At 38.7% G+C, this 17,573-nt stretch overlaps 2 protein-coding genes across 2 annotated transcripts; both read left to right on the forward strand.

The window, feature by feature from the left end:
* The first annotated feature begins 3,200 nt into the window (after positions 1 to 3,200).
* On the forward strand, positions 3,201 to 5,442 carry LOC122769870 (putative defense protein Hdd11). Its single transcript, XM_044026748.1, has 5 exons — positions 3,201 to 3,490; positions 4,123 to 4,235; positions 4,479 to 4,588; positions 4,727 to 4,791; positions 4,894 to 5,442. Exons 1-5 carry the CDS (start codon positions 3,298 to 3,300, stop codon positions 5,013 to 5,015), a joined length of 603 nt encoding a protein of 200 aa, XP_043882683.1. The 5' UTR covers positions 3,201 to 3,297; the 3' UTR covers positions 5,016 to 5,442.
* A 3,816-nt stretch (positions 5,443 to 9,258) lies between these two features.
* On the forward strand, positions 9,259 to 16,783 carry LOC122770178 (melanopsin-A-like). The gene is made up of 9 exons (XM_044027191.1): positions 9,259 to 10,062; positions 11,640 to 11,773; positions 12,220 to 12,423; positions 12,504 to 12,675; positions 12,777 to 12,938; positions 13,526 to 13,633; positions 14,078 to 14,252; positions 14,505 to 14,648; positions 14,782 to 16,783. Exons 1-9 carry the CDS (start codon positions 9,896 to 9,898, stop codon positions 15,190 to 15,192), a joined length of 1,677 nt encoding a protein of 558 aa, XP_043883126.1. The 5' UTR covers positions 9,259 to 9,895; the 3' UTR covers positions 15,193 to 16,783.
* Positions 16,784 to 17,573: the final 790 nt, after the last annotated feature.

The following is a 17,573-nucleotide window of genomic DNA, read 5'->3' on the forward strand; positions in this document are numbered from 1 at the left end:
CACTTTACATTATTCACAAGAAATCATTCAATGAGAAATCAGATTTTTTTTTTTTACAGGGTGTTTTTAAGGTGCTCATATCTTAAACGTTGTCAAAACAATTATTCTGTTGCAATCCAATGCTGGTTATTTGGAGTGAAAAAAAAAGTATATCAAATTAAGTGGAAAAAATAATTCTAATTCAAATTCAAAATAGCTCACAAACCACCCTGTTGTGGCACGAATCAGGAATGTGAAAGTGGAGAAATGACTTCAGTGGTTTACAAGAAGCAATCGATACTCGCCATTCTTTCATGTCAGATCTATTATGTCACGTTGTGTTGAAATGTCGCAAACCGCGTGAGGACGACGACAGCAAAGCCATGATGAATAGCGTATGAAGTGTTTTGTGCGTGTTGTATTGTACGAACACAAGACACACCACAAACCCCTCAAGAGCACAATTTTCCGTAAATGTTTGGTCTGCACACAAAGAGGCACATCACAATCCTGTATTTTTGTCAACGTTTTTTACTTTTATTGCACGATTGCCCTCTTTGAAGGTCTTTTCAATCAAACTGTTTAACTGTGTTTTTCTATTCGGCTTTGGAAACACTGTGTTCCTGTTTGAAACAGCTTTGGTTTGCCTGAGTTGAAGGTTAAATAACGCTCTATCTGTACATGTTGTGGGGGAATCTCTTCACGTTTATATTTCTTCTTCTTTATCTTGTCCATCTTGTCCTCTCCCTCGTGTCCTCTTCTGTTACACCAGCTGTCCTCACGTCCTCCTTCACAACATCCATGCAACTTTACATTTATGTCGTACAAGTTACTGCACAAGATCCATTTTTGCAGCTTGACTTGACAACTGTATTGTTATATTCTCCTGATCAATGTTCACTTCCTGGTTTGGTTTAGAAAGAAGAACATCAACTGACTTTAATTCACTGCTCTCAGCAACATCATCATGTAACTATGTCAGTGACTGTGCCGCTCTGTGGAATTTTCTATTGACTTTTAATTGACCGTTCTCTTGCCGGTCTCCCCTGACACACAATGCAAGAAAGAATGCCACAAACACACACAGCTGTGTCCCTGTTTCACTGTGTGTGTGAGCCTATAGCCTAGAACTGTGAGAGGATATTTGTCTGTGCGGGAAAGGTTAGAGTTTCATGCTCAAGTGACATTTGGTCAACATTAGATTAGATTTAGATTCAACTTTTTTGTCATTGCATGTCAGGGTTCCGAGGCAATGAAATGTGGAATTGTATCTAGCCACACAAGTGCATAAGCAGTAACAGAATAAATATAATGTACACAGTAAGTGCAGGCATAATACTCTAGTATGATAATTATGTGTGTGCATGAACGTATAGGTGGAAAGAGAACTGAAATATTCTACTCGACTAAAAGTACCACTGTTTTGATAACATTTTATTTGAGTACAAGTAAAAATTAGTTTTCAAAAAAAAGTAGTAAAATTTACCCAGTATTTACTTGGTTACTTTTTTAATAAAGATAGCGTTCTTTTTTGTGTGGTGCAAAAAGGACTGGGGACACAAATCTCACATTGTTCGTAATCAAAGAGCAAACAGTTCTTAAACAAAAGACATTGTTCTTTACAAATTAAAGCGCTGACAAAATAAAATCTGTAAACATAATGTCCTCATCAATCATTGCCAAAGTATCCAGTAAGTATCTATATTTTCTTTTAAATTTAGGCCAAAAATGTTTTACTCCGTAACTACAGTCATTCCAAAAAAACTTGTAACTTGTAATTCATTACTTTCCATCTCTGGCTAGATGCATACAGTATGTATAAATATGAAGTATGTACAGTGAGTATTACAGTACATCATATGATTACATGTCTCCTTCTTTGACAGTGCTACATCACTTCTATGAAATCATTTTTGTTCTATTGAGGTCATCCCTATCTTGTCAACGTGAAATATCCAAGTCACTCCATAACATCATGACTAATGTTTCATAATTTTGTTTTTATCATGCCGCTCCCATTTGTTGTTATTAATGCTAGTTGCCTAACACTAATCCTCATCCATTGTCTCGTTCTTCATTTGAGTGCCATAGAAAAAGCACATTACAAAAAATAATAACCCATTTAAATCCTGACTAATCCATATCACCTAAAAAGGAGGACAGTCTTCTCACTTAGATTGTGATTTCTGACTCAATACCACAATGAATCAACTGTTAATTAGGACGAATACTGATTGCACCAATTGTCCTCATGTTGTTGTACAGTGAGTAATGGAATTAAATCAAAGAATAATTCATGTTTATGGTCATATAATTATATTCAGGGACTTCTGCTACACTGTCCGCTGGTTGTTGTGTCTCCACTGAGTTGTTCAACTCAAAAAAGGCTCAAGCTTTCCGTTGTGGACATAGATGGAAAACTAAAGTCACATGACTTTTGTCTTTGTAAAACCATTGCTCATATCAACTTTGATAAATGATTACCATACAAGGAAATGTTCTATTTGGATTGGCATTTCCCACATTCAGAGCTTCACAGAACAAACTTTATTGAGGGGGAAGAAGGCAGGGGAATGCAGTGTTTAGTTTTGCCCAAAAATAAGATTGGTGTCAGTATCATTAGTTCCCATGAGTTTGACCTATTTTATATGATAAACTGTGTGAGAAAATGTATGAAGTGCTAAAAATCAAGTGTTGGACTGACCGGGATGTTGGCCATAAACCATGATTTTGTCCTACTTTTTTATTTTTGTTTTGTATCATTCTATCTGGTTAAGTTTAAGTTCAATCCACACTTGCTTTGTCCTTCTTACAAAAAGACAGCAAAAGAGAAACTAATCGTTTACGCACATGTGAGTAAACGACAGAACTTCCATTGAAATCCCTTTTCTGAGAACTACCTCGGAGACATTTAGCAGATATGAAACATTTCGCGCACATTTCATGCACGGCGCTGCAGTGGTTAGCACTGTTGCCTCACAGCCATCGCTTTACGTCTATATACACAGCATATACACATATAAACACTGAAGTAATTGTATTGTGTGCCCTCCTACTCTTGACTATTTGGAATTGCCTTTAATCCGGTACCAATTGAACTGAAGTTTCACAATAAACAGCAGCGATCATGTGCTCCCATGCAAAGCCTGATAAACCGATGATTAAGAGAGACCATGTGAAAGCACATTTTATGGTTAGATAAGGAATAACCAGGGAAATGAATTCATTAAATTGGTTGTGTGATTCAGCAACTTTGTGTTGGATCATCTTACACCAGTGATTTTGCAGTGCAGAGCAGACACTTTGTCATTTGGCCTCATGGAGCGGGTGTTGGGTGGTGTCTTGGCACTTGGAGTGCTCGGTCTGGTCAGTGGTTATCCCTCCGGTGCTCCGACTGGTGCCTGCGAGGATATGATTCCTCGCCACACTGGGGTAAAGCCTCAGCATTCACCAGCTCCCTATATTCTTCTCACCAACTCCAAGACATTTAATCCGGGGAAGCCCATTACAGGTAAGACGATGCAAACACTCAAGCTATTATTACTTATCCGTTCATAAAGATAGTAGTTTTTTGCTTTGTTTTTATTGGTAATATGGGTATAGTTGTTATTTGACTTGTCACGTTTGAAAGATAAGAAAACATCTCTATTATTAATACATCATATTCTGTGGCATTACGTCGTGGTGAACACTGAGGTCACTGGATGTGTCACATGCTCGCGTCTTATACTCACCTCTGTGTTCATGTTGTGATGTCTGAATGTCAAATTTCTTAAATTCAGACACGATAGCAAAGTTTTGATATATAAATGAAAAGTTTAATTTTACAGCAGATGACATTGTATGGACACAATTCACCCATGCTTGTATGACAGAATTAGAATGAGTTATTTCTGCACACACACACACCAATTTATGATAGTTAATGTGTCCTCTGGATTTAAGCCATCCTTCTTACACACCAGTAATGAACAGTGGGCAGCACTTATCTGTGCCCAGGGAGCAATGATGGATTAGATGCCTTGCTCAGGGGACAGGGGCTTGGCATTTTGTGAGGTTATGGAACTCTTATGGAACTCCTAATGTGTTGCATGTTGAGGTTCATCACAGCAGCATCATCTGCTCTGCCGTGTTTTCTTGCAGTGACCATCACTGGACCGGAGTACAGAGGTGTGCTTCTGGAGGCTCGAACAAAAGGCAGCACCGAGGCTCTGGGGACCTGGATGCTTCCTCCTCCAGACACCAAGTTTCTGCAGGTGACTCCCTTTGGTGGCACGTTATACTTAGTACTTCTAACATAATGTTAAAATGCAGCGTAGAAAAATGATGTCACTCTAGAGCTACACAACACAAACAACAGAACTTATAGCATCTCGTTTGCCATTATTAAGAATCCTTCTCAATCGACGATGAATTTTTCATGACAATTTTGCAAGCAAGATGAAAGTGGAATTAACGAGAGAGAGCCAAGAAATGTTGTAAATGTTTTATGTTCACAGTGCAGCGGAAATCCACAAGGTGCTGTTACTCATTCCAACACCAACGTGAAAGGTAACACCACTGTATACAGATGGACGCCGTCCAACACCACAAGCCCTATCTACTTCATGTAAGTCAACGTACTTTACTTCAAAGCAATCAATCGGTCTTTGCTATTTTATCTCTGTAATAGTAAAAATGTATGAATGGGTGACATTTGCTGGCACTGTAAAAACATAATACTTTGCCATTACCTTGTTTTTTCCAGGGCCACCATAGCTCAGCAGCGCACAGTTTTCTGGATTAATGTCAAGTCCGTTACTCTGACCAGAGGTAGGTGAAGCAGAGTGACAAATCAATAATACATTTAGAGAGAAAATGTTGTTTTTGTTGTTGTTGTTTTTTTATTTATTGTCCTGACTTTCTTCTTTTCAGGAAAACCAGGAGCTATTTATCTGACAACAGATGAAGTCAATGATAGTGCTCAGATGGGTGAAGGAAATCTTCTGCTTCTCGTCATCACATGTTTTCTCCTAATGGTCCAAGTGCTGGCGTGAACCTGACGTGAAAAGAATATGTTTCCGCCGAATCACAGAAAACTCTATACTGTTTTCTTACAATTATCTACTTTCTCCTCTTCAATGGCCTCCTGCCCTATATGTGTAAAGTGTATGAGGTAAATTTGCATTATGCAGTCTCATCTGTGTGTTCTATCATATTTAATATGGATGAGAGATGAACTGGAACACTTTTACAGACCTGAGCTGCACTTTAAATAATTTGAGGTCTTTATACATGAACGCACATACATTTTTAAGATTAAGGTATAAATATAGAAGAGTGGAGATAATGTTTTTATTATACACATATTTACATTAAACTTTATTCACCACTTCGCTTTGTTTATATTTACCACTTCACCACATGTACTCCTGTTCCTTTGCTGTAATGTAATCTAATGAATAAAAAATGTTGTGATCAAGATTGCCCAAGTTGTAGTTGATAGATCGTTTCTATTACTATATTGTTACCAAATCTCCTAATAAAATCATTTTTCTCATAATAACTTCACAGTTTTTTTTACAAGCAAATACCCAACAGTGCTCTTTTGTTATTGAATGAAAATCATTCCACTTATCGAAGCGCATGTTATGACCTGTTTTTTTCCACATCATTTAATGTATAACCCAGATTATTCCCTTGTGTGGTAGTTAATAAAAACCCAGTCAGGCCCTAAAGAGGCTTAAGACATGCATTACGTGATTTAAAGCTCTATACCATAACCATAACTCCCTGTATGACTCACATGCTGCCACATTACGTAACAACTGTGCCTGAAACCGGAGCAGTAGGTGGATGTCTGGTCGTCTTCAGCAGACGTATCTGTGTTATTCTTTAAAACCCATTAACAAACAATGCATATCATACAATAAGTCATCTGTAAGTAAGATGAATTGCTCTGCCAATAAATGAATTACACAATCCTGAGCAAAGACTGTAAACATGAGCCTTAATTACGACAGAACTGCATAAATGATGAGAATTGTCACTTCTTACAAAAGTTAGTTACATACATTCAACAACTGGTAAATGCATCCCATGTTCCCCCATCTCTAAACGGTCAGACGATAAAAGTTTTGTGTTTAATCGGGATAAAAAAAATCAGTCATCCTCCTATGGGAAATACGCTTTAATACCAATGATGTAACATTTTTATCCCTATGTAACTTGTGGCGTATCGATCTCCAACTTATTCCTGTGTCAGAGTACACAGAGTCAGTGCCACTCAATAATAATTGACCTCTTTCCACATGGAGCCAACAGCCAACTCCATCTTTTAGCCAGGAGATTCTTGTGCAGGTCCATCACCAGCTGCAATGGTTCGATAGTAATTGAGTCATTGACATGTGCAGTGTCGAACTGGTGCAAACTCGCACCAGTGATATATTTTTCCATCAAGACAAGGTCATTTTTTTCCGAATGGCATGAAGTGAAACACGGGGGAAACAACAAATTGTCACTTTGAGGATGAGAAAGTGCAACAAACATACATTAAAACAATAACACTGTGCACTAAGACTGCAATACTGTGAAGGAAATACGTCACAGTTCAAAGTTCACTTGGCTTGTTTTTATGAACATAAAGAAAAGGAAAACAAGTCAAATAACTCAAAACACATAAGAAGACGAACCCCCCCACACACATTATTTAAAGCCTGAATATGTAACCTATAAACACACTCCCCAGGATGTCCATATAAGGAGTTGTGTATTATTCCCATGGCAAATTATTATTATATTATTATATAAATATAATTATATTATAATTACTATTGCCGTATGAGCATTAAGGGTTAATTATATGGCAATAAAATGTATATTATATTAAAACCATGTTACTTCCAAAGTTATGTCCACATTAAAACATTTGCAAAATTGATAATGAATATATTAGAATGTTGAAATTAAGCCTTTATTTTGCCCCACGGGTATATCTATTAATAAATGGTCTAGTCGAGCACTCAAAGTTGCTTTACACTATGGTTTTGCCATTCACACAGCACATCTATGTGCACATTACTCATCTTTCATAACCATTTACTCACTGGCAGGACACGTCCATGTAGACTAGTGGAGATTGGAATCAAACCCACAACCTTTGAGTTGAAAGACGACTCGCTCTACCCCTGAGCTACCGTCACCCCAATCTATTACTTGCTGATTACCATATCATGACTTCTCATTTATGAAAAAATGATCACCATACATTTACTACATTTATTGTTATTGTACTGTTGTGTCTATTGTTAGTGGACATTTGTATTTATTACATAACTTTTTAGTATGATTTGTGGAATACTTTGTGTGTGTGTGCATAAATCTGCTCTGTAACATGTGCAAAGACATTGCGTTAAACATACAATGCATACTGTACGTTGGCGTGTGGTCCGTCGCATTACGCTGCTGCTGCTGCTGCTGCTGCTGCTGCTGCCATGTCACAAGTTTTCATTTTAGTTTGAATTCAAAGCTGCTGCTTGCTCCCACTTGCCGCTTACATCTGTCATTTTGTCGAGTGCTGCAGAGTCGGTGAGCAGGACCACTTTCATCTTTCATCTTTCTCTAATCCCTCTCTCTGACTCGAGCTTAATGTGCTTAACATGTGGCTTATACAGTCAGAGTCAGTGTACATTTGACTCATCTCTTCTTCGTGCGTCTCTTCTTCGACTCGTATGTGTTTTTTATTTTCATTGTGTCATTGGTATTTATTTTGGCTTACATATCACCGCTTGTTTACATAATCATAAAAAAGGATGATACAGGGTCAGGAGAGAGCAGAATTACATACAGTACATGTTAAAAAAAGATATGATTTGTACATCTCCATGCTGTGCTGACATGTAAACATAAAAAGTGAACCCATAAATGGGTTATTTAGGCGAGCACATCCCTACACAACAATAATCCTCTGTGAGATCTCTGCGTTGTAGCACATGAATAAACATACACGAGTGAACACACACACACACACACACAAGCCCGTGTGCACACATACGACACAAACATACATGTTTCCAGGCAGATCAAACAGTGATCCACATGCATGCACAGTGTGCAGATTAAGGCTATCCCTTCCTCTAGGGGCTTGTTGGCATCTCTGTCTAAACTGTTCACTCTTCATCTCCTCTTCTATTCCCTTCATCTCCTTTTTACCAGCTTGTCCAGCACCATAAAAAGCAATGACCAGCACATGTGGCCTGCTTCCATCCGTCTGTATGTCTCACAGGCAGTCATAAGACCATCATTCAGAACAGGACAGGACATCTTGGGTCATAACCGACCCTAAATTAGATGTCAGGATCCGTTTTTGAAATGTATATTAATGAGACTTGATGTATGACATGACAGACAATATGCACATTCTCTCTGATCATCTATAGGTGCATCGATAAACAAAGAAATATCGATTACTTACCTCTTACCAAAGAGAAGAGAACAAAGGCTCTCTCAAATATGCCCTCTATTCAGGTGAATAACCTCAGCTGAAGGGATGCAACAAACCATGTGTGTGCATGTTCCTGTATTTGTTACCTCTCTACAACCTTTTCTGGCAATAATCTGACCTTGTCAGGACCAGTAGTCCTCATGGAGAGCAAAACCGTGTTCCTAATAAGGTTAGGTTAAGGTTAGGGATAAGGCTTTGTTTAGGCTGTCCAAATGAAACTCAAGTGCAGATCCCTAAGAAGGATAGCTGCACAAACCTGTGTGTGTGCGTGTGTAGTAAGGAGAAACTTTGACTTATCTTTGTGTGAACAATTTTGGCTGGTCCTCACAACTTTAAAGGACTTTTTTTTGAGGGTTAAGACTTGGTTTCTATAGAACTGGGTTTAATTTGTGTGTATGTTATGTTATGGTATGTTATGAGTGGGACATTGTCTGGGTGTTTGTGGTTGCATTAATGAACGAAAGTGGTGGTGTGCGTGTATGTGCTGACAATGATGTTGCAGCAGTGCATGCACCAATAGTCACACATGCATGAGTGCTTGTGTGCATGCAAAAATGCTTCACGGACTATCGTCAGTTTTCCGAGATGACTGTCGTGCTGGAATACAGAACACAAATGAAAGGAGGTCACTTTTTTTCTTTTCAAAAACAAAAATGTTCACGCGTGTGATGCATTCCTGAGCAGACGTGGCTGCTGTTAATACTGTTAGTGAACATCATGTCTGTTATGTAAGGATCTGGTGGTTAAAGGGTTAGAGCTTAGGGCTGGACCACAGTATATGGAGGGTGGGTAGCGGGTGGCAGGGAGCAACAGGGACAGTGAATTTGAGGGGAGATGGAGAGAGTGAGGAAGAGAGACGGAGTATGACAAGGCAAAACAGAGCAACATGGGACAGTGAGTGAGAAAGAGAGTGAGAGAGAGAGAGAGAGAGGGTAACAGTGCCGAGTTGGCAAGACAATCAGAGACAAGCCACTGATTCAGAGCTTGGTGCACAGCTGGTGCGACGGGTGAAGAGGCTGCAGGGCTCACGCTGAGTGGACGGACAATGACAATGTGAAGCAAGTGTGGGATTTAATTCACCGAAGAATATTTTCAACTCAGTAACAGGTTGGACCTGCACAGGTGGAAGACAAGCTTTGGAAATGCAGACCAGATAAACAGGGCGGATGCTGCCTGTAAAGAATATGGACATCATCCACAGTGGCATCTAACACCACTGGACAAAAAGCCTTTTTTTTTTATTTTTGTTTAAGCTGGCTCATGTGGAATTCAGCTGCTCTGTGTCAGAATCTGGTGATCAGTCTGGATCAGGAAGAGACATTTTGTCAAATGACACAACTATGGAGGCACAACATGAGCAAAAGCAAGTGGATTACACCCTGGTAGACCTACTGCATCCTGCCAGGCTGGTAGTCCTGCTGAGGTGTTTGAGCCATGTGGTCCACTGAGAGCATGGAGCCAGAGAACGCACACACCCAGAGCAGCTTCTTCAGCAAGGTGGACGTGCCCGACCATGCTCACTACATTGTCGCTTTTTTTGTCTTTGTCATCGGGATGATGGGCATCATTGGCAATGCTTTGGTTATGTTCGCTTTCTATAGGTGAGTATAGAGGTCATGTGTATCTTTTCCTTGTCAATGGATTTGCTCAGAGCTTTCAAAAACGCTCACGTCTCATCTGCCTGAATAAGCCCTCATCGTCTCTGTCAGAGGCCTGAGAAGATGTTATAATCACTGACATCATCTCGTCACACGGAGTTGTGCAGATGGAGATGTGGACAGAAAGCCTGAGTTGTGGGTTTAAGTGGGCGACAAAAAAACACAGTATTTTTAATAGAAATTGTTTGGGCAACAATGACAAGCGTCAATTTGAATGTAGTTTACCGCAGAATAAGGGTCCCTATTTATTTATTCATTTATTTATTTACCAATAAAATAATCTTTGCATCTCAGTTGCATGGCAACAAAGTGCAACATCATGATCACAGGACTGAATCTCCCCAGTCTCCCTGAGAAATGATGTGAACTGCTGTGCCAAAAACTGTTGGCTGCATTTTAAAGTTTTTGGTTGGTTTTTTTTTTTTTTTTGCCATTACACGGTGCTCAACAAGGGCAATAAGTGGTGCACTCCATGTTTGATATTAGTTAGTATTTATATTTATTCTTCTTTGACAGATTTAAAAACATGGTACGTGAATGTATGGTACAAAAGAAAACACTGGAACAACATGCATCTGTGACTACTTTGAATAGAACGTGTTGTTAAAAGCACTAGTGAAATTCACACAATCTAACTGGGTTCACATGCAACAGGTACTGTTCAAAATAAATGTTTTTTCTTTTTTCAATATTATATGTCAATCTCCAAGTAAATGAATTTCTCTGTTTCTTTAAGAGGTCGGGGGGGGGGCTACTAACATATGTGTGTTACGTGTTGTGTAATTTCCATTGATCTGTCAATGTGTCAGTGACGTTAATTGTTTCACGGAAACTGGGTCAAAAAGCGAAAGTCTGTGTGCGTGTGCATGAGTGAGCGCGTGTTCTGAGGATTGTTTTAGGAGGTTTTATATTCCATCTGTCCATCACTTTAGATAGATTATGGACCCTCCATTGTGCCGTGGTGATAATTTGTGTCCACTGAATCAGAAATGTGCATGATTTCATGGGATCTGGGAAAACGTATTCGCCCACAGAGAAACAGAGTGAATTAGGGGCGTGGTGGGTAAGGATCATTCAAGCACTTGACTGATTTTCTTGGAATAATGTGCATGTTCCGCACAGACTCTGAGCCACACATAGAACACTGGCTGTGCCATAAACATACATGAAGGGATGAGATCAAGAGATCTCAGGGAGCAGCTGCTCTTGTTTCAGTAGAACTGCACACAGAGTTCTATCAATAAAAAGTGACAAGAGAGACAAACAGATAAGATCAATATGCTGAGTACTCTATCTGGCATGAATGCAGGTTCACACAGAGTTGATGAGTTCACCAATTCACCAACTGATTCATCACGACAATTTAACTACCTTGTGTCTATGGCATTCCGATAAATGTACCAAACCAAACAAACAAATTGGACCGGGACCTGTATCATACAGGAGGAGGAGAATATATGTTTTGTAGTGACCATATAAAATTCCTTCTTTATCCTTTTTTGCTGTGTGTACATGTGCAGTAATAAGAAACTCCGTAACCTGCCCAACTACCTCATCATGAACTTGGCAGTCAGTGACTTCCTCATGGCCTTCACTCAGTCACCCATTTTCTTCATCAACTGTCTCTACAAGGAATGGGTGTTTGGAGAGATGGGTAAATGTCGTTTTATTTTGTAATATCTTCTCTAATGTGTAAATTATATATTTTATTAGAAAACCCTTTACCCTTTACAGTCCAGTAACAACATCTTTAAAGTATGGTTATTGTTTGGTAAGATTGGTGATGCAATTTCCACTTTGGATATAACAGTGGACATATTTTTTTATGATAAGGAGATAATATTACATTAATACCATGTTATTTCAAAAGTAATATCCGAGTACACATTTTCTAGAAATAATATGGTATTACCCTAATATCACCTTCCTTTTACAAAACTGTTACCACTTAATTATCATTTTGTTACTGTAATGTAAAAGTAAAGTGTTACCATTTTATCTTCTAATATGTTCAGTTGCCTTGAACACAGAGCCTGTATTCCATAATCATAAATGCATATACTGCTGCTGAGTCATATGCATGTCACTCATTCCCTGTAGGCTGTAAGATGTACGCGTTCTGCGGTGCCTTGTTTGGCATCGCCTCCATGATAAACCTGCTGGCCATCTCCATCGACCGCTACATGGTGATCACCAAACCACTGCAGGCGATCAACTGGAGCTCCAAACGAAGAACCACCCTGGTGATCCTCATGGTCTGGCTTTACTCTTTGGCTTGGAGTCTGGCTCCTCTGGTTGGCTGGAGTGAGTATCCTATCTTAGACATGCTGAAGCCCTGTTGTTGAACCTGATATCACACCTAAAATGGCCATTTCCACTTCTAGGCTCATATATCCCTGAAGGCCTGATGACGTCTTGCACATGGGATTATGTCACATACTCGTTGGCCAACAGGAGCTATACCATGATGCTTTGCTGTTTTGTTTTCTTTATCCCACTGGGAATCATCTTTTACTGCTATGTTTTCATGTTTCTGTCCATAAGAAAGACAAGCAGGTATATCACCTTTATATCAAAGAACACTTTTTTTTTTGTTTTGTTTTTTGAAGTTCTAGCTTTCTCTGTAACTTCTTTCCGGTGTCCTGCTCCGCCTATAGGGAGGTAGAACGTCTCGGGACTCAGGTGAGGAGATCCACTGTCATCAAGCAGAAGTCCATCAGGAGTGAGTGGAAGTTGGCAAAGATTGCCTTTGTTGTCATTGTGGTTTATGTCCTCTCCTGGTCACCATACGCCTGCGTCACGCTGATTTCCTGGGCTGGGTAAGACTGACTGAATGCTTTTTATGCATATACTCGTGCATGAAAACAATCATTGTGTGTTAAATTTAAACCCGTTTTCATTCAATTTTAAGTTGCTTTCTTGACATTACCAAAAGTGATCAAAGATGATTATTCCATTATACGTATAATATATATTCAAATGACATGGGTCAGGCTCTGTGGAAACGACATAATGAATAAACACAGCAGTGTGGCAGTAAAACTAAACGTTCCACGTGACATGGGATTTTGTGATTTTGAGTCAGCATGAAAAAAAATAGCGTTACACGTGGTGTTACATAATGTTGCGTCTCGTAGAGGGCAAGTGTCTTAAATAAGGGACAGAGAACAGACGACGTACTTTCTAATACCCTGCCATAATATTCATTCAAACACTGAGAAGTGCAGGAGGAGGGGATGAAGTTACGTCACTCTAAAATGACATCTTTTCACTGCTTACATGGATAGATAGATAGATAGATAGATAGATAGATAGATACATAGATACATAGATACATAGATAGATAGATATAAGTGAATCACATGATGACAAATACGTCATGTTTCCTCCGTGCTGTCTCATTCAGGCATGCCAACATCTTGTCGCCATATTCCAAGGCCGTCCCTGCAGTGATAGCAAAAGCCTCCGCAATCTACAATCCCATCATCTACGCTATCAAACATAACAAATACAGGTAAAGCATGGTTCATCTGGACCTGAAATGGACGTTACAACGTTTTAAGTAAACACCATTTGGAGAAATTGAGATGTTTTCATTTATTTGCATTTACTTATACTCAGTCTTGTATAAAGTACAGTTGAAGTTGAAGTAACTTTTTTATAATAATATTACTTAAGTTAAAGTCTTAAAGTATATGACATTTACTGTACTTAAGTATCAAAAGTAATTTTCTGATATTAAATGTACTTTAATTTTTAGAAGTGTGAATAATTAGGATTAGAAAAGTGCTATAAAAATACAGATTACTAACTCTTCTTCTTCTGATTTTATTTGGTAGTAACATGTTGCTAGAAATATAAATAAAGTAAAGTACAGATATGTGAATTTTGTACTTAAGTACAATGGCAAAGTACTTGTACTTTGTTACATAACAACACTGCATATACTATATTTTAGGATGACTCTCGCAGAGAAGTTCCCCCTCCTCCGGTTTCTGTCTCCCACTCCTCGGAAAGAATGCATCTCGTCCTCCTCCATCAGCGAGTCTTCATTTGGGGACTCTGTCATCAGTAGACAGTCCACAGCATCAAGGACACACTTCATTACAGCAGCCTCTAACTCCGCAGACATGGTGATTGTATATAAGATCAATTCTACCTGAATTTTTTTGGTTTTCTTTTAGATGATTTGATTTTTTTTTCGTATACAAAGCTGATTGAACTGATAATTACAAACGTCTAACCTTTATATTGTAACGTTGTTTATCTCTGACACATGCACTATTAACTGTAAGCTCATGTAAACACCATCCCTAACTATGGATTATTTGAATGTACAGTAGCTCGGTTTAATCCGGCTCAATCATTTCTGTTCTCTCCTGCAGGTACTGAAAGACGTACAGATGGAGCCTTTGGGCAGGAGGTCAGGTGGTTCCTTCAGAAACACATCGTCATATGGTCGTTCTAGAAGGGGGAGGTCCTATCACAAACAATCACAGAGGCACACCAAGACCAATCCAGTAGAGCGGGTGAGAAATTATTGAGTGTACGCCAAATTTGAAAACAATCTTCAAAGTGTGTCTGCATGCAATCGTGCATCATCTACTGATGTCTCGCAAATCATTTTTTGTTCTTGCGTGTTTCTGTTTCTTTGTTTGTTAGTGTTCATCTATCATGAATGAATCGTCAAGCACATGTGAGCATGAACTGGTTTCCAGCTCTCTGACCATCGCCACTGTCCCTCTACTAGTTCTTAACGGGAGGCGCAGCCAGAGCCTGACCAATGATCTGTCAGATGCTGGGGAGGAGAAACGCAGCATCGATGATAGACTGAACAGCCACAAGAGCGACTCGTTTAATTCCTTCAATTTTCAGGAAAAAGTCCCCTCAACTGATCAATTGTCCCCTCAGGTTGTTCCGCGTATTATTGTCATCAGTCCCACTGCTGAAAGCAACCTCATCAACCGTGACAGCTGCTGCTTGGAAGAGAGTGTTGAGTCAGTGGAGAACCATGTTTTTGTCAGCTCAACCTTCTCATCAGAAGTCTTTGAGGCTGTGGAGCTGCTGTCATGATGAGCTGGACTTCTGTATTTACCCTTGTGCCCGTTTTTCATTATTGGACCACAAATCACACACACTGTACAGGCACAGAGTTGCTGTGGACAAAGCAGTATATTAATCTACTGTAATAAATTGTGCACCTTCAGTCATTGCTGATAAAATTACACCACTCTGCTTCTTAGATAACAAAAGAGCAGGAGAGAGGTTGATCCAGCAGATAAATCAGTATGATGTGGAATGCTGTGTTTCTCAGATGAGGCAGGGACACGGGGACCCTGAGGGGTAGAATGGATTGGAGCATAGTTTTATTAGATCCCTCAAAAATGACAAGTGCAACATACTGTCATAAACTCGGAGCCCAAGTTTTACTTTAGCTATTTAGACAAGACAATTGAGGCAAGCATTTACGATTCAAAGTGATATTTGCAAAAGATTACGGGTCAAAAAGACCGAAGTGAGGCCAGATATATGTCTTTATGAACTTTTTTATTTTACATGTTCTTTGTGGTGACTTTTGTACGTCTTGCCAATTGTGTGAATATTGTTTCAATAAATGCTCCACTGCTATTTTGAATTTTGTATATTTATAAAAAGGAATATTTGCACTGTTTTTGTTGCTTCTGACGGCTACAATGTTGATTCCAGTAATGTGCGTGTGTGCTTTCATTGTCACATTAACAGCTGCACCACTTTTATTTGATATGATTTATGCCATATATACATATTTCCAAACATGTTCACTGGAGACTGTAAACTGTATTTTCGACAGATTATAATCACTCTACTGATAATGTGGACAGAATGATAGCTGTTCTTCATCCTAATTTGTCTAAATGTTGTCAGATCTAGAGCTAATTTTGCAGCATCCAGGAGCGTTAGTGCAAACACAACAGGAAGCTTATTTAAACAAGTGTAAAATGAGACAGGTGTCATCTGCTTTTTAGCATTTTGATACTTGCACCACATATGCTGGTTTTAATAGCTATACACATTATGCAATTGCAATTTTCATATTAGTGTGTGTGAAACATTTTTAATCTCACATTTAGCTAAAAAAAGAAAAAAAAATCAATTTGAGAAGAGCACATTTGATTATCCTGATGGTCTGAATAGCAGAAATGACTTTACCTTTAACCCCTGGTCTAAGGTCTGCACTGGTCGTTTTTGGAATCTTTGGTTTATAATGACGATATATAATTGTTTACATGCTCAACACCAGCAATTATTTATTTTAAAGTAAATTATAGTTGCAAGACTGTTTCTCGCACACTGGTTTTGTTTTTCATTTTTGTTTTGTTGCTGAGCTTTATAAATTCCAGTATTTGTATTTTTGTTTTTTTGAGGCTGAAGTTGAATGTACAAAGAACTGTCATTACCGAATAATGGTTTGGTGCAGCTAATATTGGCTGTAACTGATACATGGACTAGCAGAGAGGGGAGAAATTACTCACTTGAACAAGTATTTTTATAATATATTCCAATGAGCTGTGTTGTTTTTTGCTTATACTACATTATCATTACAGTATTGTTTACTTAAATAGATGACAGTGTCGTAGAAGCTGTAGAATGACCAATGGAATAAAAAACAACTTTTCCAAGTAGACTTTATGAATCACAAGTGATTTTGCCTACATCAGCTGAAGACAAGAGCAGTGACTGAGATAAATCCTCCTGTCCTTGTGTCCGCATCACAGGATTTTCATTAATCCACAGTAACTTGCTTGTTTCAAATGCTGGTTATGCTGAAGTGTGTGCAACACACTGTAACCTCTGAATCCTCTTTGCTGTTGTTTCATGTTCCACTTTCATTTCCTGTGTACCACAGCAATAATGTCACAGTTCCTGCAGGCACAATACAGTTATTTGAATTATTTGTGTGTATGTGTGTGTGCCAGCAGAAGAGAGCAACTGAAGTAAAGTACTTTATATATTATGTTTTTTCTAAAATGTTCTTAGAATTTAAACTTTCCATAACATACATTGTTGAGTAGACACAGAAGTTGGAATTATCATACTTAAAATAACTGAGTGAGCATTTAAATTGTGGTTATTTCACGTGTAATGATGGAAAATGGCCACTAGATGGATGTAGAGAATCATATTTGCTAAATATATTTACACAGTGCAGTGAATTAGGAATGAAATTGGAGATACATAATAAACAGTAAAAAGAACAACTGTCCTACCTGAGAGGAGGAGACTCTTGTAAAGGCCCCACCCACTCACGAGCACACGCTGGCTGTGGTTCCGGTACAAGAGGAGAGACCAAGATGTCACAGTTTGTAATAGTATGTCGTCCAAAAAATCACCAAAAAGTTATAGTTTAGTATGTCGTCCAAAATGTCATAGTTTAGTATGTCCTCCAAAATGTCATTGTTTAGTATGTCGTCCAA

Source organism: Solea senegalensis, linkage group LG5 (genome assembly GCF_019176455.1).
Source record: "Solea senegalensis isolate Sse05_10M linkage group LG5, IFAPA_SoseM_1, whole genome shotgun sequence".
NCBI classification, from domain to species: Eukaryota; Metazoa; Chordata; class Actinopteri; order Pleuronectiformes; family Soleidae; genus Solea; species Solea senegalensis.